General features: G+C 35.3%; 1 protein-coding gene across 3 annotated transcripts in view; it reads left to right on the forward strand.

Moving 5' to 3' along the window:
- The window catches only part of MYO16 (myosin XVI), a 627,599-nt gene that overhangs the window by 263,423 nt on the left and 339,559 nt on the right, over window positions 1-24,617 (forward strand). For all 3 annotated transcript variants that reach the window (XM_045821913.1, XM_045821912.1, XM_045821911.1), the window contains exons 8-10: window positions 1,851-1,926; window positions 4,505-4,658; window positions 22,900-23,050. In XM_045821913.1, the coding sequence (XP_045677869.1) occupies window positions 1,851-1,926; window positions 4,505-4,658; window positions 22,900-23,050 (381 nt within the window). The remainder of the gene's footprint in view (window positions 1-1,850; window positions 1,927-4,504; window positions 4,659-22,899; window positions 23,051-24,617) is intronic.

A 24,617-nucleotide genomic window follows, 5' to 3' on the forward strand; every position in this document is an offset into this window, starting at 1 on the left:
AATTCAAGGTGAGGGAGTTTTACCAAAAGCAAGTCTCATAGCAGTCTAGGTACAAGGCCTGATTCCCCACAGGAAAACCTATCCATGGGTATGGGTCCTGTGTGCCAACTTGCTCCCCACTGGCCTTTCTGAGTGGGGGCTGAACTACCATCTCACGCCATGTGGAACAGCTCCCCATAACTATCCATGGAATGGAGTCTATATTCAATAATTTGTGTGAATTTAAATTTTGGATTAAACACATTTTCTCCTAGCCATGTAGTGTTTTCTTAAACACACACACACAGAATGTCAGTCACCTTACCCTTTGATAGTTTGGGTGATTACAGTAGTTTGCTTTACAGTTTCAGTTTCCCATGGTCAGTCACAGAAGAACATATCAAGGTCTCTCCAGAAGGTATCCAGCCATGTGATATGAAAAATAGAAACACTTACTGAAGAAGATACAAGATACAAGAAATATTGTGCATAGGACAATGATGCCTCAGTCCCCTTCAAAGTAGGCACCTTGGGACCTGAAATAGTTCTCCCAATTGCCATTAGCTGCCCTTTTGTATTATCCTGAATCTGATCGACAGTATGAAATCTCTTCCCTTTCAAAGGTGATTTTAGTTTTGGGAAAAGCCAGAAGTCACAGGGCATTAAATATGTGCTGTAACAGGGTGGCGGGCTGAGTCACCTGGGTGATTTAATGTTTTGCCTAAAAACTCTGCATGAGACTTGATGCATGAGTGGGCACATTGTTGTGATGAAGCTGCCGATCACCAGTTGTCCATAGCTTCAACCTTCTGAAGTTTCCACAGAGTAATGTTCAAGCTTAATGAAAAATTAGATGCAGATGCATTGCTCTACTCACTCAGGCATTTTGAATGTGTTGGCCACACAGTACACATGCTCATTCAATGGCGTCTACCATCCCCAGTGACTAGCACAGTGAAATCATCATTATTTACTCATGTGCATTCTAGCCCACTCTCCTTGGCTGCACCAATTTCACACAAACTGTTCTTGTTATATTAACAATGGCTGGACTTTTTCCAGACAGACCTTGTACCGCAGGATTTATTTCTATAAATGTCACAAACAGATGAAATTAAGTAATTTGTTGTTTAGGGATACTTCCATATGTAAGGTCTAAGCATATAAAGAAACCATAGTAATGGTTAATCCAAAATTCATGATGGTGGTCAACTCTGGGAAATAAAAAGAGGGATAATTTTTAGGAAGAACTCACAAAGTTTCCATAATGACATTTAACATTCAGGTGCACTGGAATTTATTTCATTATTGCTCTTTCAATGGTACATATACATTATATGCACACTTTGTATGTATGATGTATTTTATAATAATGCTTTAAAAATGTAATTAATATCTCATCAAGTTGCTTAATTCTTGTAACTTGAGATTTTTTCTAATTCTCCAATGTGACTTTATTGTTCACGATGCTATAATGGGTGGACAGTATTAATAAGTGAGACTTGAATGAATTGCTGAATTAAAAAGACAAAACACACTGTGACGTATGCTTCCTCTCAAGAAGAGATGTCCTGCAGGAAGCCTGAGAAGTGCTAAATGTGGTTTTGCAAATCCTCAGTGGTTTATCCCTCATTTGATAAGCAATGTTTGGTTTGAATACATTAATTGCTGAAATTGTTTATATGTCTGTCATTTTTAAAAAGGAACAGGAAATGGAGAGTGAAAGAAACATTAGCATAGTAGCTTATGCTAATGCATTCTCATTTCTCCAACCTTAAGTGCCCATTGAGGTCATGACTGTGTATTATTTACTGATCAGTCTTCAGTATCCAGCATGGTATTCTCTATTTCAATTATCTTTCATGTTTCAGACAAACCTGGTGAAAATTCTTTTGATGCACCAAGCAAATCCAAACCTTCTGAACTGCAACGAAGAGAAGGCCTCAGGTAGGTTGTGAGTGTCCTGGGACCACTGAGCAGTCACTGTTTCCTTCCTGTCCTATGTAAGTTGTTCATCTGACATGAGCATACCTAGGAAATGGGAGTCAGTTTCTCCTGAGAAGCTTTGTGACAACCCCTGCTTCAAGCATGAGTCACAAACTCAGATGCACTGCTCCAGGACAAGAGGATGTTAGAGAGCAGTTAAGTTTATAGGTTACTGTGTGCTTCATTGCAGTTTGCCATTCAGGCTTTAAACTTCCAGTGATTCCTGCAGTGTCATTAGTTTAAAATATTTTCACACTTTTAATTTAACTGGTTTCTCATCATACTTAATACATGCTTGTTCACTAGGGTATTTTTAAACAGTAATAGTATTTTTCTGAACAGATATTTATACTGCAAGAAATAGAGACTAATGTTCTAAAGATAATTTAAATGTTTGAAAATGTTAATTTAATTTTACTTATTTTTAATAAATATATTTTAAACATTTCTAGAGTTCTTTTTACCAGTGTTCATATATATTTAGATATGTATTTTAAAATTGGATGCCACATTTTTTTTGCTTTTAGAAAATTTGACAATAAAGTTACTACTCATAAATTATTTTGGTATATTAAAAAGTTATAAGAAGAAAGTCTAGAATAAGTAAGAAAATAATATAAAATTTTGAAAGTAGTAATTGATCTGAATATTATATATCTCCTTGTTCTTCTTCTTGCTCTAACTACTAACCTGAGATTTCTTATTTAATGTACTATGGGAGAGAGTGTGATTACCTAATAAACCTCTAGTTTAAGACAGGATGAGGGGTTTGCTGTGTTACTTGTTGTATTGGAATTCAGTATCATTGTTGAAAGTTTTTTAATCTCTGCTACAATAAACTGATGATTTAACAAACAGAGCTATGATAGCTTGATATTCAAACTTTAGAACAGACTTATATTAATGATAGTATAGTAATTTTAACATGAACAACAAAAGCATGTTTAATGGTAAATATTAGAGGAGCAAATATAAATCAATAACTTTCTTCTATTTTTTGAATGATTTTTTTTATTATGAACTATAAGTCATGCTCTCTGTTAACTCTACTCTAGTTCTAACAGATCATATTTTCATGTTCATATCCCTGGCTTCTTGCCCAGAGAAGGGAAAATATGATTGACCTTGGACTACACAGACTCCCATCTGTCACTCTTTTACCTTTTAGGTCTAGTGTCAACTGTGCCAAAATGGACATCCAAGGTAAATGACAGTCTTACAGCCCCAGGGAATGACTAAACCTTGGTCACCTCAGGCCTAGTGTATGATGACTCTGACAGTTTTGCCCGAGTTGGCCATGCCATGTCTACCATCAATATTGGTCATGAGAGACATAACGATGTGACAATAGTAGACCTTGAGTGAACATTTGTTGATTGAGTAAAATACTTCTCTCATACACAAGGAATAATGAGCTATAATACAGTGAGAGGTTACAAGTAAATTCATGATATCCTGACATTCTATTCAAGAGCAAGAAGAATGAAGCAGATAAAACTATAGTGCAGAGAACAATGGACCTGACACCCATATTTTGACTGAGCAAATGAAAATTATCACAGTACTATATTATATTCTAGCTATTTTGTGTTTTTTAAATTTGAAATGGACACATAAAAGTTACCTGAGGAATTAAAGTCATTTGGGGTATAGCTGTTAGGTGGGGCAGAACTAATCTCCCCAGGCAAGGAAGCTGAGCTGTCTCCTACTCATTATGTGGTTATGATTTAACCTAAAGCAAATGATAAAATTCTGACATGAATACCTTCTTGAGGTTGCTGAATTACCATATCCAGGCAATAAAGCCACGTAAGTCAAATTTAAGTCAAATTTAAAGCCACATAAGTCAAATTCAAAGGTAGTCATGAAGTTTAGTTATGAGGGTTAAAAAGGAGCAGTTGCCTCCATTAGATTCCTAACTGTTATTAATGCGAAGTTTTCTTCAGGATTTATTGATTTCCAGTATCATTTGTTAATAAGTGTAATAAGTTGATTATTGTCCATCTATAGTTCTGTCCAGATATGTTCAGATGTCACTGTTAATATGTAATTTATAAGTAATTACTGTATAATAACTCATATTTCAGATTGAGAGGTTAGACCCAGTGTTTTAATATCTGTTTGTACATCTACTTATTTAGTGAATTGTTTTAGAACTTAATACATGTTTTATAATAGCACAGTTTTTCTGAATGTATAACTATTTTTATCATTTTGTTTCATATTCATCAAGATGAAGGAAGAATTTCACTGAAAATACAATGACATCAAACTTAGCTTCTCAAGGATTTACATTTTACTCATTACCACTTAGTGAAAATTATTTTTATATATTTTTCATTTCATTTGTAATTAAATGTCACTAATGTGAAAAATATAATCTTTTTAAATGGCAGTACAATAATTTTATTTCTACCAAAAATTTTAATGTTTTTATTTTGCCACATGCTGATAAATTTTGGTATTTTCTGATTCATTGAAAGTAAATAGTTTACTCTGATTTCATCAGCCCCTTTTTCTGATTTAATGTTTTGTGTAGATATTGCTGCATCTGAATTTATTGAGGAAATGCTGCTAAAAGCTGAAATGGCCTGGGAAGAAAAAATGAAAGAGCCTTTACCTGTGCCTACCTTAGCACAAGAGGAGCCCTATGAAGAGATCATTCATGATCTCCCAGCCCTTTCCAGTAAGCTGTAAGTGCTGTCTTTCTAAAATGATTAAGCCATAGACCTGGTTCTCAGCTGAGTTAGTTATTCTCATTTGTCTTCTTCTCTAATCACCAGTCATTTTACAGTCAACATTAAATCTATCTCTCAACTAAAAGTTGGAAAATTGAAACTACATGTCAATATATTTATCAAAAAATATTTGTTGACAATAACGAGTTTAGCATACTTTTATGAAAACCCTCTGTTTTCTTTAAACACTACTACTTAGTAATTAGATATACTTTTTAACACAGGATCAAAGATAATATTTTAAACTCACTCCAAATTGTTAGCTAAACCTGTATGTAAGGTTTCCAATAACTATCATGATGGCTAAATTTCCTAAAGTAAGAAATTCAACTATTTATTTCTCTCTAAAGTTAAAACTAATGATTTTTTTGTAATCTAAAGTATCTCCTGAATATTAACACATGCTACAAGGAGGATACACATTAAAAACATTAAGTAAACAGAGGAAGAAATAAAAGTCCACATATGATATGTTACCATTTATGTGAAATGTCTAGACTTGTCAAATCCATGGAAACAGAATGCATTTAGTGTTTTTCAGGGGTAGGGAGAAGACGTAACGAGGAGTATCTCTTAATGGATGTGGGTCTTTGGATATGATGAAAATGTTCTGAAAGTATATTTTTATACAAACGTGAATATGCTAAAAAATACAGAATTGTACACTTTAAAGGTGTGGATTTTATGCTGTGCAAATTATATCTCAATAAAAGAAATAAACACATAAAGAAAAGAAGATAAAATATATTTCAGGTTGAAAACAAAATCTGCTGTGTACAACCAATGGGACCTTGAGGAAATTACTTCATTCTATGAACATGTTTCTTTTTCTGACAATGGACATTATATCTAATATTGGAATATTTTAGGGTGCCTTGGATAAATAGCACTATGTGGTTTCTGGACAATCTGAGAAATAATTAAAGAGAAAAGGTGGAGTCCATGTTGCTGCTGATCAGTGATAGGAGATACTTTGAAGGATGCTACTGATTGTAGCAGCTGAAAGGGTTTACAATTATGTCCCATTATCAGGTAGCTTTACCAACTAGGCACCTAGAAACCAGATCAGGTCTCCCAAGGGAGGGGGCTCCCAGACAAGGTTACAGTACATAGGAAGAGGAAAACTGCTCTCTGTGGGAAGGCTCGCTCCAAGGAGAAGGAGGCCCTGGCTGCGGAGACACTCTTTCCAGATTCATCCATCAAACGATTTGTTCCACTTCCCAAATGTGGAGGGAGACCCAGAATTAGCATGATTAGATTTCCTGGGAAGTTGAAAAGGTGCTGCCAAAGAGCATGTCCCAAGGCTGTTGTGATAAATAAGTAAGCTCTAAGGGGGAAGATCTGATTTCAGAGCCAGTCTAATGACCAATGTTCAAAAACGCTTTTAATTTAAAATTAATCTAGACAATTCAGAGGTTAAAGCCATACATAAATTCACTCACTTCTACTTAACACTAAGATATAGTCATTATTGAATTGGATTCTTTTTAACTGTATTGTAAAGGAGCTTGATTTTTATGTGAGACACTATGCTAAGAACCTTCATGAGTTTTCTATCATCAGTCTGCAAAGCCCTATTTCTCTTATTTTCCTAAAATCACAGAGCTGGAAAATGATGGATTAAGATTTGAAGCCCAGCAGTTGGATCCCACATCATTCTTACCTATTCTTACCTATACTGCATTTGCTACCTGCTCTTTTCACAAGTAAAAAAAAAAATGGTATCACATTTACGTAGGAGCAAAGGGAAGAAGTCATAGACAGAAAAGTTGGCATCAAGTCAGGAAATAATTGATGAGACAAATTTCAAGTTACCTAAAATGAATGGTTAGAATATTTTGACCTTGCTCTTTACATTTTTATGTTACTGATATCACTGGAATGAGAGGAATCATACAAATATTTGCTATGGAAGAAGGTTTCCAGGTATTGATATTAAAATCAATATCCAATATGTTTTACTTTACTTTTAGGATTCTGTTATGAGCTTCCAAATAAAGAGAAATTAAGATGTAAACAGATATAAGTTTAAGTTAAAACCAAATTCTTTCATAATAACTTATTTCAGATAAACATTAGCTTTTCCATGTGTGTATAGTTTATTTATTATTTGACTTTTTTAAAAACAGAAGAACACAAACAATAAGTTTTCTCAAAAAAGTGCTTTTTATTATTTTTTATATTATTCATTGAGCATCAGATTTTAAATGGAATAATCAATGGCTTATTTGTTCTACACAATTAAATATTATTATTTTAATTGCATTTTTATTTTATTCACAGCAAAGCTTTGAAACTTTTAAATGTTTTATATTGAATTTTAACCTTTTATTCACTGTAGTCTCTTGTTATTTTTCTTGAGATAGAATTTAAAATTAAATCAAAGAAATAAATAATGATAATCATAAATTTTGTTAACTCTGAAAAAAATTGACTTACTTAAAGATAACTAAAATTTGTAAATTTTATTTTATAATTCATTATTTTGAAACATTTTATCTTGTTTTTATTGTCTTTATTTTTTATATACAACTTCTAAATTTTCATCACATATATAAACTTGCTTTCATTTCTTTGGATGTCTTGGTTGGGATCAAATTTACCACATTTTTTCCCATTGTCTTTAAAATGTTATAAATAAATAAGAACCAGGAGCAAATAGACATGATGAAATAACAACTAGGTATTACTGTGTTTTAATGCAGAAAACTTTACTTTCTGTAATCTTCTCTTTTAGCTCTTTTTTTGCCATGAGAAGGAAAAATAGGGACACTTGAAGCTTCTTACATAAACAAACTCACAAACATTATAGAGGGCAAAACATTCTCTAAAGCTTGTAAGTGTGTGTATTGTTGAGAAAAAATAATGCTTATTGATTTTAATATATTTTGATGTCACCATAGTGATAGATTTGAACAACAAATTTACTGAAATGTGTTGAGACATTTTCAACATGCCATTCTTTTGATAGAGAACATATAGGGTGGGGCAAAATATGTTTACAGTTGTGAGTATATAAAACACATAGTTTCTTCTTGTGCTATTACATATTAATTATTGTATTGTTTTTACACACAAAAAAACTGTAAACCTACTTTTGCCCCACCCTGTATATGAAGTGTATCAGATAATTTACATATTAACAGGAAGTATAAATAGATTTCTTTTAAAAACCTCTCATATATCATTTATAAAGTAGCATTTTGTCACAAAGCAGTTATTTGAGAGTCTATGCAGGGAATTTGGAGAAAGTTTGGATTTTCTCTATTTTCTATCTCTCTCCTCTCCTGAACATTGCCACAGTTTTCTGCAGATGTTTTTTTTTTTCAATCTTTTCAGATGCTATTGTTCTATGAAAATATAAGTTTTCATTCATTTAAATCAATCAACTTCTTGAATGGTTTAATTCCTGAATTTTATGAAGGCTGATCTTCAGCTGTTTTCAGAAGTCCTTCCACTTTAGGAAGCAAAAGAGAAATTAAAATAGAACAAAAAATTCCAGGAAGAAAGGGAAAAAGTAGGTAGGGATTGAAATATTAGTTAGTCTTCCTCCGCTTCAGTCAGAAACAAGCCTTCCACTAGACCCCATTGCTTCTTTAATTTCATTATGCTGCCTAAAAATGAATAGTTCATATTCATTGGTGCGAGAAGTATAGAACTAGAAAGAACTTAAAAGCTTTCTCCTCTTCTCTGTATTATCTATTTTTTTAGTAAATCTTTTTCCCCATCTTTAACCCTAGTTCTCATACTGAAGACTTATCATGTATTCCTCATCTGAGTTATAGTTGCCCATCTTTCTTCATCAGATTTAACCCAAACTTTTCCAGAGTATAGTTTGCTAACATTTTAAGAAAGAATTATATGCTTTACTCTTTCTAATATTTTAGCATAAAAGTCAAAGTTTCTTTCCATTGTCAACTCATATTCATTTTTTTGGTGAGCATTTTGTGATTTAGCCAGGATAAGAATGTCATTTCCACTGTGTCCCACTGTTTATAGTAAATGCCTTTCTTTCTTGTATATTGAAACAATCAATAAGATTTTCCTACATTATTGGATAATTCCATATTTCATGTTTTCCAATATATCTTCTATCCAATGAACACTATTAAGATCTTTATTTGTTGCCTGACTTTCAAGTTCATGTCTCAAATGAACAGGTTAGATTTAATTCCAAAGGTCTTTCCAAGTATAATATTCTCTAAATGGTCTCTATCTGTAAAGTTTTAGGTTTTCTCTTTCTGCTTTAAATTTACTACAACTGTTTTCATACTTGACTGCTATTCCTCACTACATTCTTTTTCTCCTTTTGACTGGGTGCCTACTCGCTGTGCTATCTTTTCTGTCCTTATATGTCCTGGTGGGCTCATTTACTGTTACTGCTGCTAAGGTGCCAGCTGCTGCTGAATATACCCTTTGGTGTTTGAACATAGGAGTGCTCTCCTAGGGTTTTTAGTTACTGGAAAGTTTTGATATGTGCATACTTTTGTTTCTAATATTCTATTTCATGGAGCCCTTGAGTTGGGAGCCACAAATATTCTACACAATGCCTAAATAGAGTAGTTTACTACACAATTGTGGGGTTTTATTTTTTAATAACAATAGTGATGATAACTTATGATAACAACAGTACAATTTATTTGCTGTGCAATTACAAGTCGTCAGGACTTGTGCAAAGTGGTTTACATGCATAATGTCATTTAACCCCTAAAAAATTTAACACCTAAAAGTACTTTCTACCACTATCCCTATTTTTACATCCCTGTCTGATACTTAGACTTTAGTAACTTAACTCCTAACACACAAATATACCCAATCTCATGTAGTTCCAGTGAGAAGGTCATTTTCATTTTTGATTCTAAAACTTCTAGTTTGACTTTAAACAGGAAATTGTTGATTTGAGTTTCACTGTTATGGTCATTCAGCTGTAGATGTAACACATTGCCAATTTAGGATGAGTTTTAGTATGACAACTTCAGATGAAAGTCTGTATTCTGGGAGAGATTGTAACCGAATACAGGTCTAGCTGCCTACCACTGTGAAAGCCAAACTCATGAGACAGGTGCTGGTGAGAAAGTGTTTTTATTTGAGGTGCTGGCAACCTGAAAAGATGGCAGGCTCATGCCTCAAAAACCATCTTAGCACCCTGGCTGGTGCAGCTCAGTGGGTCGAGTGCCAGCCTGCAAACCAAAGGGTTTGATCTCCAGTCAGGGACACATGCTTGGATTGTAGGCCAGGTCCCTGGTGGGGGGCACATGAGGGGCAAACACACATTGATGTTTCTCTCCCTCTCTTTCTCCCTTGCTTCTCCTCTCTCTAAAAATAAATAAATTAATACAATATCTTTAAAAAGACATCTTAGCATCTCAGTACAGATGAATGTTTTTATAATGAGGGAGAGGGAAAGCTGAACAAAGAGATCAAGGGGTGGGGGTTGAAAAGTTTTCTACACGGAGACCAGCACAGTCTATTCTGAAACTGGTCAAGCAGTGGTCTGGCGTGCACCGTCCTGGGTTTCATCATTCTGGTTTTACATCATCCTGGTTTTATTGTTGAATTCAGCAAATCTACCAGATCTGAGATGACTAAAGAGCAGAGTCTATCTTTGGGAATTAGTTCCCAGGATTCTTATACAAGCTACATATGTAGTCAGAGTCAGCACTTACAGAAACAATGCCAAGATAATGGCGGTGAGGCTTATAATTCCCTACTGGGCTCAGCACTTACTGGCCCTGTGACTTGGGTAATTTAATAGAACTCTCTGCTACATTTCCCCTCAATTGTAAACTGTGGGTGTTGTATAATAAAGAATTTGGCCAGGCCTTTATTCTTGCCTCCCGAGAGGGGAAATTCTAAGACCTTAGAACTCCCCAGTGTCTTTGTTATTTAAAAGTTCCTTGTATTGTACATAAGTTTATGCTAACAAGGTGATTCAGGGTGGAGCCTAGTCACACAGAAAAATGATGATGGGTTTACAGACTGGGACACTGAGCAAGCCTCGCCACCAGGAGGGGAGAAAGGCTGGAGACTGAGTTCAAACATGTGGCCAATGATTGAGTCAATCATGCCTACATAATGATACCCTAATAAAAACTCTGGACAACCATCTTGATGGGGCTTGTTAGTTGGTATAGAGATCACTATGCTGGGATGTGCCCTAACTCCAGGGAGAGAGGACATAGAAGCTCCACATTTAGGACCTTAAAACTCACCTTGGTCCTGATTTATATGCTCTATATAATAAAGCTGTAACAATAGCAAGCATAGTGTTTTTCTGAGTCCTAGTGAATTCAGGAAAACACTATATATTGTGTAGTGAATTATCTAACCTGAGGGTGGGTTATGGAAACCCCCAAATTTGTAGCTAGTTGGTCCAAGAGTGGGTGGAATGGAGACTCCCAAATATGTGGCTGGCATCTGAAGTGAGGCAGCCTTGCTGGAGATTATGCTCCTCACCTGTGGGAGTCCATGCTAACTCTAGGTAGTCAACCTTAGAGTTGCACTGCAGTGTGCAGTTGTACCACAGAGTGATGGTGATGTTGATGGATGATGTCTGTCCCATGGGCTTGTTCTTGATGAATAACCAAGTTAATATTTATAAAAGTGCTTAGGGCAGTAACTGGCTCATTGTAATACTACATAAATCCTTAAGAAATGAGAAAAAGAAATAAAAGAATGTTCTTTATTCATCTGTGAACTGTCAGCAAATTATCTAAAGAAGAAAGGCCTTTTGGCTATAGGCTAAAAGACAGTAGAATTGGTACCTTCAGCTAGGTGCTTTTAAACTGATTGTGATCATATGCAGCAAATCTCATTTTCTAGGCAGCTAGAAAGAAAACCCATTGTCAAGAAGACCAGCTTTGGTTGGGTGCATCTTTTGATTAGGTTGCTTATGGTCTGGGTCTCCAGTGTTTCTGAGTCAGCTGGAACTTGGGATGGAGAGAAGATGCTGCTTGGTGTGGGACTAAGAAAAGTCTAGGAGGGGGCAGAACTGAGCAGGGCTGAGAGCCACAAGAAAAGGAAGTGGAGGAGTCAGGGGAAAATCCCAAGGTGGCTTCAGTCAAGTGGCCATTGTTGAAGAGAAATACGCTGTGAGGATTTTTGAGTGGTGCAGTGTGAGTTATGTAATATGTCCTTGACCACAGTAAAATCTGAGACACACAATAGGCTTAAGTAGATTTTGTGGAAAGCCTCGAAGGTGCCACATTTTGTGAAACAGGCTCAACATTTTCTATTCATTCAAAAACAAGGCAACTTGTGGCTACGCAATAATTTTTCTGTTGCCTTTGTTTCTCAACTGAAAGGAAATATGGTTTGCATATCAAAGCAGTTTTAATAACCATCTTCATTTATCTTCATTTAAATGTTATGATGTAGGATGGGCAGACATAATTATTCACATTTTATTCACAGAGAAACAGAAGCCCAGAGGTCTGACAGACTTATAGCTTAGTGGCAACTCCAATTAGGACCCAAGTTTTTGGATTCTTTATTCATGTTCTCCAGCCTAATACAGGAAGAACAAGCACAGAAGATGGTTTGAGCATATCCAAAACCTCATGGTATGCACAATGTTGCCATGCAGATCTAAAAATTTTACTCATAGGAGGAAGTTAGCTTTTGAGCTATGTCTCACCACTGCACATGGGGACATTCATTGTGCAAATGCCTCCTTGTAATTTTGACCAGGATGCTCAGATAAGCACTGAAGAGTGCACTTGACTCTAAGACCCTTAGGTACAATTGTACTACAGACATTAATTTCCTCACTTCCACTGGGTGACCACCGTGTCTCTGGTTGCACCTGTAAGGTATGGACCCTGAGTGACCTAATGCTGAGTGACCTAAGCATTTTCAAAATCAGTTTCAGTGACCATTGTGCAGTAATCAGCATCACCTGAGATAAGTTCAATCACACACCCAGTTCTAAATTCTATACAGTCTTTGTTTCACTTGGAAGGCTGTGCACTGTTGTCATAGACATCAGGGAGGCTGTGGCTGGCAGGAAGCAGTCATCTAGAGGGATTCATAATGATTAAAGCACTTCCACGAGAACCCTTGTGTTTGTATGTTGAACTTCATTACTACAGTTTAGTAAATGTTTCCAGTGATCAGAAACATTCCTCATTCATACTAGTTTCCTGCATGAAAGAAAAAATATAAGTCCATTTCAAAACATTGGCACTCATTGAAATAGGAAACTGTCTTTTTTAGAGGCTTTCCCTTTTGAGCAAATATTTGGAGTAAAATCTCCTTATGCAAGATTCATGTAAAGAAAGGAATTTGGGTTACACCTCAGACTTTGGTGACTGGCTCTAAACATCATATTTAATGAATGATAATATTTCATATAAATATCATATATTAAATACCTATTCAGCAAAATAAATACATGCTGGAGAGTCACTTCTAGCAAAGGCAGCATTTGCCACATTCAGAGACTTCCTTCATGTATGCACAGAGCTGCTGGATTCAACTTATTTTAATTTAGAGATTAAATTTTTTTTTCTTTTTTTAAAGATTTTATTTATTTATTTATTTATTTATTTTAGAAAGAGAGGAAGGGAAGCAGAAAGGGAGAGAAATATCAATGTGTGGTTGCCTCTCATGTGCCCCCTACTGGGGACCTGGTCCAAAACCCAGGCATGTGCCCTGACTGGGAATCAAACCAGCAACCCTTTGGTTCCTAGCCCACACTCAATCCACTGAGCTACACCAGCCAGGGCTAAAAATTTTTTCTTTGCAGATAAATATTGAGGAGTATGAGATGAATAGTTGGTGTTGTAAAAACAATATAATTTTAATCCAACCACATGTCACATATTGAAATATTTATTTGTGTTTTAGACACAAATCATATTTTACTAAAATGTTTTTTTATTGTAATTTTTTTCTTACAAAAAGTAAAGTTTTTTTAGCAGGACCAAAGAAAACAATTAAAACTTTCCAGGAATCATTTCATTCAACATTAATCTTGGGATCATTATCTTATTTTATAGTTGTAGAAAATCCCAAATTCCCTATAATAATTTATGTAGCTGTGTTCCAAGTATGAAAGTTGAGAAGTACCTCTTCAGTCCATCACTTTAACCAACCACAATAACCAACCACACATGCCATTTCTTCATATTTGTTTCTACTAGAATTTTTTCATTGGCCTAATATGTCTCAATATAGTCAATTTTATTCTCTATAGTTTTCTAAAATTGCTTTAGATATAATGGGCAATCATTTTTGTCCTTGTTACTTTTATTTTATTATGTGTCTGTTTCTGTTTTCAGAAATAAGAATCTCAGTTCCTATAGACACATTTACTTTGCATAAAATACCTTAATGTTTATAGAAATAAGTTTTGAATAAATCCAGTAGAGTTTAAAAACTGGTTGTCTGCTGTTATAGTCTCATCTAATTTGCCCACAATCAGATTAAAGCTGTATCTTATGCATTAATCTAAAATACCCTTAGATGGTAGCTGTTCATTTTCTTCTTGCTTATGGATTGTCAAACAAAAGGCCTTTTTTTTTAGAAAATACATTATTTCAATCCTATTTTTTCTGTTTCTCACAGATAAATTTCTGTTCCTAATAATTCTTTTTTATAATCAAAAATAATATTTTCTTATTGAAGACAATTTGGAGAGTGCATCCAAGAAGCATCAAAGAAAAAAAACACTCCTTAGCGTCAGAGCAAAATTGTACCAGAGAAGTTAAAAATATAAGAAAGACTTTATTCAAGAATATTGCAATAAAGGAGAAAGAATAGCTCAACTCCATGAAACAAAAGGCCAGAGGGCTTTTTAGCTTGGGGTGAGCTAGTAGAAAAGTACGGGAGGATGTTATCAGGAAGATTGGTCAATATGATTAGTTCATTCTCTTTTGCTCATTGGCACTTATGGAATTTAGGCTCCTTCCTCCATAGAGATTGGGAGAGAGGGACTGTATCTTTCATATGTTTGCATTTCAAAGGGATGACTTCCAAGTTCTTAAGAAAGACGTTTCTGGGTTGAAGATTTACACCTTAAAGGGACAGACAAAGAATTTACAATGGAAAGTTCTCTAAAATAATTGCTCAAAGAAATGGGAGATCAGGGGTGGAGAGTTGGAAAGAAGCCTCCCTATAGTTTAGTTGAGATGAAGGGAATGTTCTGTCCATCATTAGTCTACCTCTGATGAAACTACTGTTAATTGTCATATTTCTTCTTATCCTTTATATGTTTCTTCATTTTTAACTTTAGTGCTTGTTCTATAAACACAACTGCTTCTTATTTTTTTAAATTAATCATATAAATATTTTGCATGATTAATAAACATTTAATGAGTATTAAATACCAATGATAACTAAAATTATTCCTTTTTAAAAGAAAATAACATTTTTACATGTATATATTCCAAAAATGCATAATCAGTTAACATTTAAGTATATAAAAGTTAACATACATACTATTGTTAAGCACAACGATTATGGATATTTCATTTAAAAAGTAGGATAGAAACCTAGTGTCGCAGGTTTGATTCCCAGCTAGGGTACATGCCTAGGTTGTAAGCCATAACCCCCAGCAACCACACATCGATGTTTCTCTCTCTCTCTATCTCCCTCCTTTCCCTCTCTAAAAATAAATGAATAAAATTAAAAAAAAATAAATACATAAATAAAAAGTAGGATAGAAACCTAAAGAAAAGTTGTTCCATTTTACAGGAACAAACTTAAAGGACACATGGACAAAAACTAGGGGGAGGGTGGTAATGGAAGGGAAGTGGGGAGGGTTGGGTGGGGGGACTGGAGTGGGGGTAAAAGGGAGAAAACTGTACTTGAACAAAGATTAAAAAAAAAACCATTATCACATGCTATCAGCCTAGGGACATCTTTTGCATTTTCTTGGAAATATGTTCATTACTAATTAATATGTTGCCATTTAATTCATGGTATTATTTAAAATAATTTTTCTTACATAAATAAGAGAGCATTTGTAACCAGGTATTTGCAATTATTGTTAGTAATGGATCCTAGAGTATATAACCTATTATATATTGAATGTATAAATAGTATTCTAAAAATGCAGGTGAAAAGATATGAAGAGAGATTATGTGTTAGTATCATAGGGCTTGGTATACACTTGGATATTACCTAGTGTAATTTCTTCATTTGACAAAGATGAAGTTGTGGCCCAGCTGTGATGGCTTTATAACAGGGGTCTCCAAACCCCCGGCCATGGACCAGTACCAGTCCGTGGCCTGTGAGGAACTGGGCCACACAGCAGGAGGTGAACAGCAGGTGAGTTAGCTGAGCTTCATTTGTATTTACAGCCACTCCCCATTGCTCACATTACTGCCTGAGTTCTGCCTCCTGTCAGATCAGCGGTGGCCTTAGATTCTCATAGAAGCACAAACCCTACTGTGAACTGCACATGCAAAGGATCTAGGTTGCATGCTCCTTATGAGAATCTAATGCCTGGTGATCTGAGGTGGAGCTGAAGCAGTGATGCTAACGCTGGGGTGGCTGCAAATACAGATTATCATTAGCAGAGAGGTTTGACTGCACAAAGGCCATAATAAATCAATTGCTTGCAGACTCATATCAAAATTCTGTCAGTGAGTGGCAGGTGACAATTAAGCTCCATCTGGTGGCAGGCTTTATTGTGACAAGTGAGTTGATATACTTTAATTACGCAGCTGTATCTGGTGACATGCTTTAAGTCAGAATCTGACATTTTAGTTTGCATGGCCTGCTAATTATTTTATTTATTAGTTCCATCTGCATCTTCTCCCCCGCCCCACACACACTTGTCTCAGTCACAGTGTTGGTAAGCCCACATGCTAACCCTGGCCAAAATGAGTAATAAACAAACATCACTGGAGAGCTTCTTTGAAAAGGGGGAAAGACCCAATGATGAGACAGCAGAAGACTCTTAAGACTGCCAACAAAAAGAAAGCTGCATTTAAAAGAAAATACCAAGAGTCCTACTTAAATATGGGTTCATTGCAACAGGCAATTCACATTCTCCAAGCCTACTTTGTATAGTATGTTGTGACTGGTTATCCCATGAAGTCATGCAACTTTCAAAACTGCTTCACCACATGGAGACCAAGCACCCTGCATTAAAAGACAAGCCTTTGGAGTTTTTCAAAAGAAAAAAATGTGAACACAAAGAAGAGAAGCAATTATAGAAGGCCACCACTTCATGAAATGCGTCTGCACTGAGAGCATCATCCTTAGTGGCTAATTACATTGCCAAAGCCAGGAGACCCTTTACTATTGGTGAAGAGTTGATCCTGCCTGCTGCTAAGGACATTTGCCATGAACTTTTAGGAGAGGTTGCAGTTCAAAAGGTGGCACATATTCCTCTTTCAGCTAGCACCATAACTAGATAAAATAGCACAGGATATTAAGACACAATTGTTAGGATTAATGAGTCATTGTGCAATGCAATCCAGGTTGAAGAGTCTACTGGTGTTGACAACAAGACAACAATGCTTGTTTTTGTGCGATATATTTTTCAGGAGGTTGTGCATGAGGATATGTTTTGTGCACTTTTGTTGCCAACCAACACTACAGCTGCAGAACTAATCGTCTGAATGACTACATATCAGGAAAGCTGAATTGGTCATTTTATGTCATTATATGAACAGATTGAGTGGCTGCCATGACTGGATGGCATTCTGGTTTCACTATTTGGGTCAAAGAGGTCATTTCTGAACGTCGGTCTCTGCACTGTGTCATCCATAGAGAAATGCTGGCTAGCTGAAAAAACATCACCTGAACCTAACAACATTTTGCAGGATATGATTAAATTATCAACCACATTAAAGTACATGCCCTCAACTCACGTCTGTTGACACAGCTCTGTGAGGAGATTGAAGCAGAGCACACATGTCTTTTCTTATAAACAGAAGTGAAGTGGCTTTTTAAAGGTAGATCGCTGGCCAGAGTTTTTGAGTTACAAGAGCTGCTATAGGGATTTCTTTTAGAAAAACGGTCACCACTGGCAGCACATTTCAGTGACACAGAATGGGTCACAAATCTTGCTTACTTGTGTGATATATTCAACCTGTTCAATGAACTCAGTCTATCACTTCAGGGGAGAACAACAGCTGTCTTCAAATTGGCAGATAAAGTGGCTGCATCCAAAACCAAACTGGAATTATGGGGGTGATGAATGAACATTGGGATGTTTGACATGTTTCAAACATTAGTAGAGATTTGAAAGAGCTGGAGCCACGGCCTTCTCTCTCCCAGCTGGTGCATAATCACCTCTCTCAGTTTTCAAAATAGTTTGAGCATTACCTCCCAACCACAAAAAACCCTCGCGCCAGGAAGAAATGGATCCGCAACCCATTTGTGAATAATGCAGGTGAATTGACTTTGTCTGCACTAGAATATCAACTGCTTGAGATCGCAAATGACAGTGGCCTTAAAAGTATGTTTGAGTTGACTTCAAATCTCCATATGTTCTGGATTAAAGTCAAGGCTTCCGCCTGAGATTGACACAAAAGCACTGAAAATCCTGCTTCCATTTCCAACATCCTATCTTTATGAAGCAGGGTTTTCTGCAGTGACAGCAACCAAAATGAGATTAGGGAGTAGACTGGGCATAACAACACACACTTTGGGTGTCACTGTCTCCCATCACCCCCAGATGGGACCATCTAGTTGCAGGAAAACCAGCTCAGGGATCCCACTGATTCTGCATTATGGTGAGTTGTATAATTATTTCATTATATATTACAATGGAATGATATAAATAAGGTACACAATAAATGTAATGTGCTTGAATCATCCCCCCTGCCCCAGTCTGTGGAAAAATTGTCTTCCAGGAAAGCAGCTCTTGGTGCCAAAAAGGTTGGGGACCTTAGGAGGTTAGACCAATGTGTTGTAAAAACTGACATAGAATGAGGTCACTCCACGCCAAGACCAATCTTCTTTTCAACTATAGCTCTCAAGGAGCCTGCTGTTTTAGTAAACTCACTATTTTTTTTTCATTTTATAAATCTTTTACATTGGTGATTTCATGTATTTCATCAATCTTTCTAGTTTCTACCTGACCAACCAAACCATTACTTTATTAATAGCTGTATACTCAAAAGTATCTGCAAAAAGAAGTTTTTTTAGTTTTTTTCTCCAGAAAAAGAAGGTGATTGATGTTAGTGAAAATAAATAAGGGAATGCTTTAGTACATGTGAGGGTAGATTTTCAGATGTAGGCCGTGTGGCATGGGGGTTAAGGACACAAGCTCTGGAGCTCAACTCCCCTCCTGTTTGCCATGTGTCCAGATCAAGTTCTTCCCTGTGGCCCTCAGTTAACTCCTCTACAGAGTAAGTATAAAAATAGTGCCTACCTTATAATGGGGTTGTCAAATAAAGTGTTGATATGCAGAGCATACTTAGAACAGAGACTGTCACACCTCAAATTCTATATAATTATTTAATGTTTTGCAATGTTTAAGTGGCTCACTTAAATTATAGAAAATATAGGGAAATTACAACTGTTTTCAAATATTTGAAGGGATCATATCAAAGAAGCACAAGGGGCACTTTGGGGAGCTTTAAGAATGATGAATACACATTTGAGCAGACAGGCATTGTTCTAAATTTCTCATGGAAGAAAAAAGGCTTTTTTGGGAATCATGGATATCTTATCACTAGATTCAAGCAGACCTAGATATAAAATGTCATAAGCTTTATGGCATTCTTTTTTATAGTAAATATTTAAAATGAATAAGCACATTATTGAGAGAGATATGTGCCCTGAGCACCCTTCACGTTCCTGCTCAGTTTGTCAGACTGTGAGGCCTATGTAGTTAGCCACACAGGTGACTAAGTAGGTCATAGAGACCAAAGCACTCATTCCCAAAGGAGGGCACTAGGTTGTCTGCTCCTTGGTACAATGCGTGCTTCTTGTTCAGAAAGTACTTGGCCCTTGGCCAGGTTTTTCTCCTATAACATAACATGCTGCATGTGTAGGTATCCATTTAGTTCCACTTGTGGTACTCACTCCTACCCTCCATTGGAAGGGGAAAGAACTTGTGCAAACATAAAGCTCTGGATACTGTGTTTGCAATGAGTAGTAAAGTTCTCTGTCTCTAATCCAGGAATCTTTTGTCTTCTGCACCCATCCATGAAAGAGTAACAGGCTAACCTGTTAGAGCTTGTAAGTAGAGTAAAATACCAGACACTATGCAGTTCTGCACACATTCGGGCAACAGCTAATTTTATTGCTTGCTATTGCCATAGTCATTGTGTTAAGCCCTTTATGTGTATTATATTTAGTGACCCCTCACTACAAGCCTTTTTTACAAATTGGTTTATAAACCAGTTTCACAATGGTTTTATAACTGGCCCGAGGTGGCAGAGCCAGACATCAAGCTGTGTAGTATTTCTGGTTCAAAAATGTGTGCATGTGGCAGCTATATATATCATGCTGCCTTTTAGAAACATATATTCCCCCTACCTGAAAATATCTTCACTGACTAAAAAGCTTTAAAACATCATTATCCAGAGTTTAAAGGAAATAAAACTGACCTCACATTTCTGTAAGTGAGTTCTTTTGCTAACTCTGGTATTCCTTTAGGCCTGGCCTTCATGTAGCCATTTACTAGTCTGTCTTACTTGCCTAGACTAGAGTAGAGCCGGAAGACTGGGCATAGGGATGGGCTGCAAAATGATGAGACATATGGTTACTGAAAGAAGCCCTTCAAATCCCTTTCTTCCTCCCCTATCGAGGTTAAGATATGAAATTGTTCATATTTCTGTATACTAAAAATCAGCAACTGGAAATTGAAATTAAAAAAAGACATTTACAATAGCATAAAAATAGGGAATATATAAGAATAAATAAAACAAGTTATTTGCAAGATTTTCATGCCCAAAACTATAAAATACTGATGCTAGAAATTAATGAATATCAAAATAAGTGGAGAAATACACTGTGCTCATGGGTGACAGAATTTAACATTGTTAGTTTGTGAATTCTCCCCTGTTGGTTTATCAATTGAATACAGTCCTAATGAAAATTACAACAGGTGTGTTTATAAAAAGTGAAAAAGAGATTCTAAAATTTATGTAAAAATGCTAATAACCACAAATATCTAGAACAATTTAAAAAAAACAAAGTTGGATGAGGCATATTACCTGATTAAAACATTACTATGATGGTTCATTAGACAGTGTAATAATATTGGCATAAAAATAGACTATTATGTCAATGGAATGCAATGGAGTGTCCTAAAAATACACCCACACATATATGGTCAATCGATGTTTAACGTGGCTGTCCAGGTAGCTGGTTGGGGAACAGTGTTCTTTTCAGGAATGATGCTGGAACATTTGGACAACCATATGAAACAATAATGAACCATGACTCATATATAGCACCATGTACAAGAATCCACTTACAATGGATAATAGACCTAAATCTAAAGCATAAAACTCTAAAATTTCTGGAAGAACACCTAGGGAAAAACATGTTCATCTTGTGTTCAGAACCAAATTATCAGATAAGACATAAGAAGCACAAACTGTAAGAGAAAAAATGTTCTTTGAAACACACTGTTAAAACAATGAAGATAAGACACAGCTTGGGAGAAAATACTTGCCAAGTGTGTATATGATAAAAGACTTAAATCCAAATATATAAACTTGATAACCTGACAACAAAGACCTAGTAAAAAATAATCAAAAGATTTGAACTTATACTTTACCAAAGCAGTCATACTTATGTCAGATAAACACATTGAAATGAGAATTAAAACCCTAGTGAGAAACCACAAACTCACTTTATTAGAACGGTTTTTAAAACTATTGGCAAGGATGTGAAGTAAGTGGAACTCCACTGCTTTGCTGGGGGAAGCGCCACATAGCACAACAGTTTGGAAACTGTTTGGAGTTTCTCCTAGATATTTAACCAACATGAATGAAAGCATATGTCTGCACAAACACCTGTATTTGGATGTATATAGATGCTGTATTCACAACTGACAAAAAATGGACATGACCTAAAACTTTGGTGAATGGATAGCCAAATTATACTATATCCTGCAGTAGAATAGTACTCAGCCATAAAAAAAAAAACTATTGCTATATGTAGCAACATGAATGAGTCTCAAAAAATTATGTTAAATAAATGAAGTCATACATACCCCTTTCATATGACAATTTGGAAAAGGCAAAACTGTGGTGAAAGAAATAATTGTTAGTGTTTGCAAGAGCCAGGAGATGAAGGGAGGTAATCGACTCCAAAGGGTGTACACATAGAGACACATAGGAGTGAGAAAAGTTTTATCAGTTGCTGTTATGTTGATTACACCACTAAAAATATATATACAATTCAAAACTCATTGAATTGTAAATGTAAATATAACTCAATAAACTTGAATTTTAAAAAACCAAAGTAAGTGCTTTGAGCTTCAACTAGAATCACAACTACTATTGCAGACTACACAAAATAATTACGTTTACATATATTGCACCTGATTCAATATGTATGTATTTCTGCTTGTGTGGTAACATTTAGGAAAATATATTTTAAGATGTTAATATAAAAATATTATAATGAAAATTCAACAGATTGTGTTTATTTTTATGAAAATTACAGAATGTCTTTCTCTTGGCAATTCAGTCTATAGGAAAAAACAAAGTAGTTTTATTTTATTTTTTGGCTAGATTGAGCTGTAGAAATAATAAAAATTATTCTTTTTGTAATATTACATTCTTATGTCCATCATTTTTTCTCTTAGTAACCTATTGTTACTTAGTTATAAACTTTAAATATTGCCTGTAATGCTATAGCATTTTAAATCCGATAGGTACTGTATTTTAAGTGATTGTATAATTTTGCCTTCCCTGGTTTATGAATAAGATTCACATTAAAATATATATTCCTTTAGTTGAATCATGTGAGTCAAATTTAGCTTTTAAATTGCTTATTGGTTTGTCTGTTACAGCCATATATATATTTGTAAACATATTCTCTTCAAGTTGAAAAAATTTTTCTTTTAAATGTGAAATTGAATGAAATTTGGAGATAATAGGAAGGCTAAGAAGGCTTTCAGATTTCCCCTTTTTTTTTTTTCCTGTGCTATTGAGAAATTGTTTCTTACCTGGATTAAAAAACATCTATAATTGAGGTGTTCTGTTGTGGTAATTTATGATTGATCTAGCCATGTTACAAAAAGACTAATTATAGTATTGATTATTTCCTGTAGCAATCCCCTGGTGTTGCCAATTGCCAAGCAAGATAGTTTGCTGGAAAAAGACATTATGTTCAAAGATGCAGCAAAAGGTCTATGCATGAAACCACCTCAGGACAGCACTCCTGAAAATGCCACTGTGAATGGCCCCACCAAACCTGAGCAGGTAATTATGCCCTTACTGCATGACTGCTGGGATTGTGTCCTCTTATGTCCACAAACAAATACCGCAAATTTCCATTCAAAGAAACTTTAATGAAAGCATGCATTAGTATTTGCGTTTAAAATTTCCATTTATAAGATATTATTGTGTTTTACTAACCATTAACAAACATAACTGTTATGTGTTTTACAAAGATTTGAATTTACAGTCTTGACTTATTTACCATGATTGTAAACCCAGCCAATGTATTAATTCCTGAATATTTCCGGTTCTGTCTTTGGTCATTATTTTAATTATTGTGCAGACTCTGTTTTCTCATTTCCTTCAAATACCCAAATATTTTCCCCAACAAGAAAGGAAGAGCAATCATGAAGTCATTCCTTCTTAAAAGTAACTGTGATGTCCTACTGCATGTGTGCTTATGTGTGCATGCGCATATTCCAGTGCCCAAGTTATGGAAGATCATTTTGATGAACTTGGAATTACAAAATTTAATGTATTTTTGTTTTATTTCTGTAGGAATAAGTTATTTTATGTGTTGTGTTTTGCAAATGGTATTTTATAAATATTAAAGTAATCCTTGAAATGTCTGGTTTTGCTGTATCTAATTTTGAATATTTTAAAGATATTTTAACTAGATTTTCTAAAGGCTTTTTGAATTTTTTTATTTCATTAATTTTCACCTTAAAATAACTAAAACAGCAAAACATCTGAAATACTTTTCAATTTTATTAGGTGTATGCATTTTCTCAGGCTACCATAACAAAATACCAAACTGGGAGGTTTAAACAACAGAAATTTATTTCTCACACTTTTGGAGAGTGGAAATCCCAAATCACAATGCTGGCTGAATCTAAATCTGTTTTTGCTGAAGTTCCTCTTCCTGGCTTGCAGATGGCTGGCTGCTTTGTCACTGTGTCCTCATATGGTATAGACAGAGAAAGAACAAAGGCAAACTCTCTGCTATCCTTTACAGGGACACCAATCCTGTGGGATCAGAGTCCCATACATCCATGACCTCATTTAATTTTTATTATCTCCTGAAACCCCTATCTCCAAATATAGTCACATTGGCAGTTAGAGCCTCAAAATATGAGTTGTGGGGGACACAATTCAGTCGATAGCAGTAGGCAAATTGAATGTCAGGTAAATTTAAGGCAATTTTTTTTCTTAACTTTCCTAAGGATCCTATAAACTCCCTGTGACTCTAAGTGCATATTACTAAGTGAAAGCATTCAATTTGAAAAGGCTGCATAAACCATGATTCCACTATTTGACATTCTAGAAAAGACAAAACTATGGAGACAGTAAAAAGATCAGTGGTTGTCAGGAATTTTGGGGGGAGAAAAGAATAAGTGGAGCCCAGAGGATCTTTAGGGCAGTAAAACTGTGTGTGATACTATAATTGTGAATATATGTCAGTGTACATTTTTGAAAACCCTTACAAGGTACACCACCAAAAGTGACCTCTGATGTAAACTATGGACATTGAATGATAATGATGTGTCAAGTTGGGGTCATCAATAATAACAAATATACCAATAACAGGGCAGGCTGTGTGTATCTGGCC

Source organism: Phyllostomus hastatus, unplaced genomic scaffold (assembly GCF_019186645.2).
Source record: "Phyllostomus hastatus isolate PE091 unplaced genomic scaffold, TTU_PhHast_1.1 phas_scaffold_46, whole genome shotgun sequence".
Taxonomy (NCBI): domain Eukaryota; kingdom Metazoa; phylum Chordata; class Mammalia; order Chiroptera; family Phyllostomidae; genus Phyllostomus; species Phyllostomus hastatus.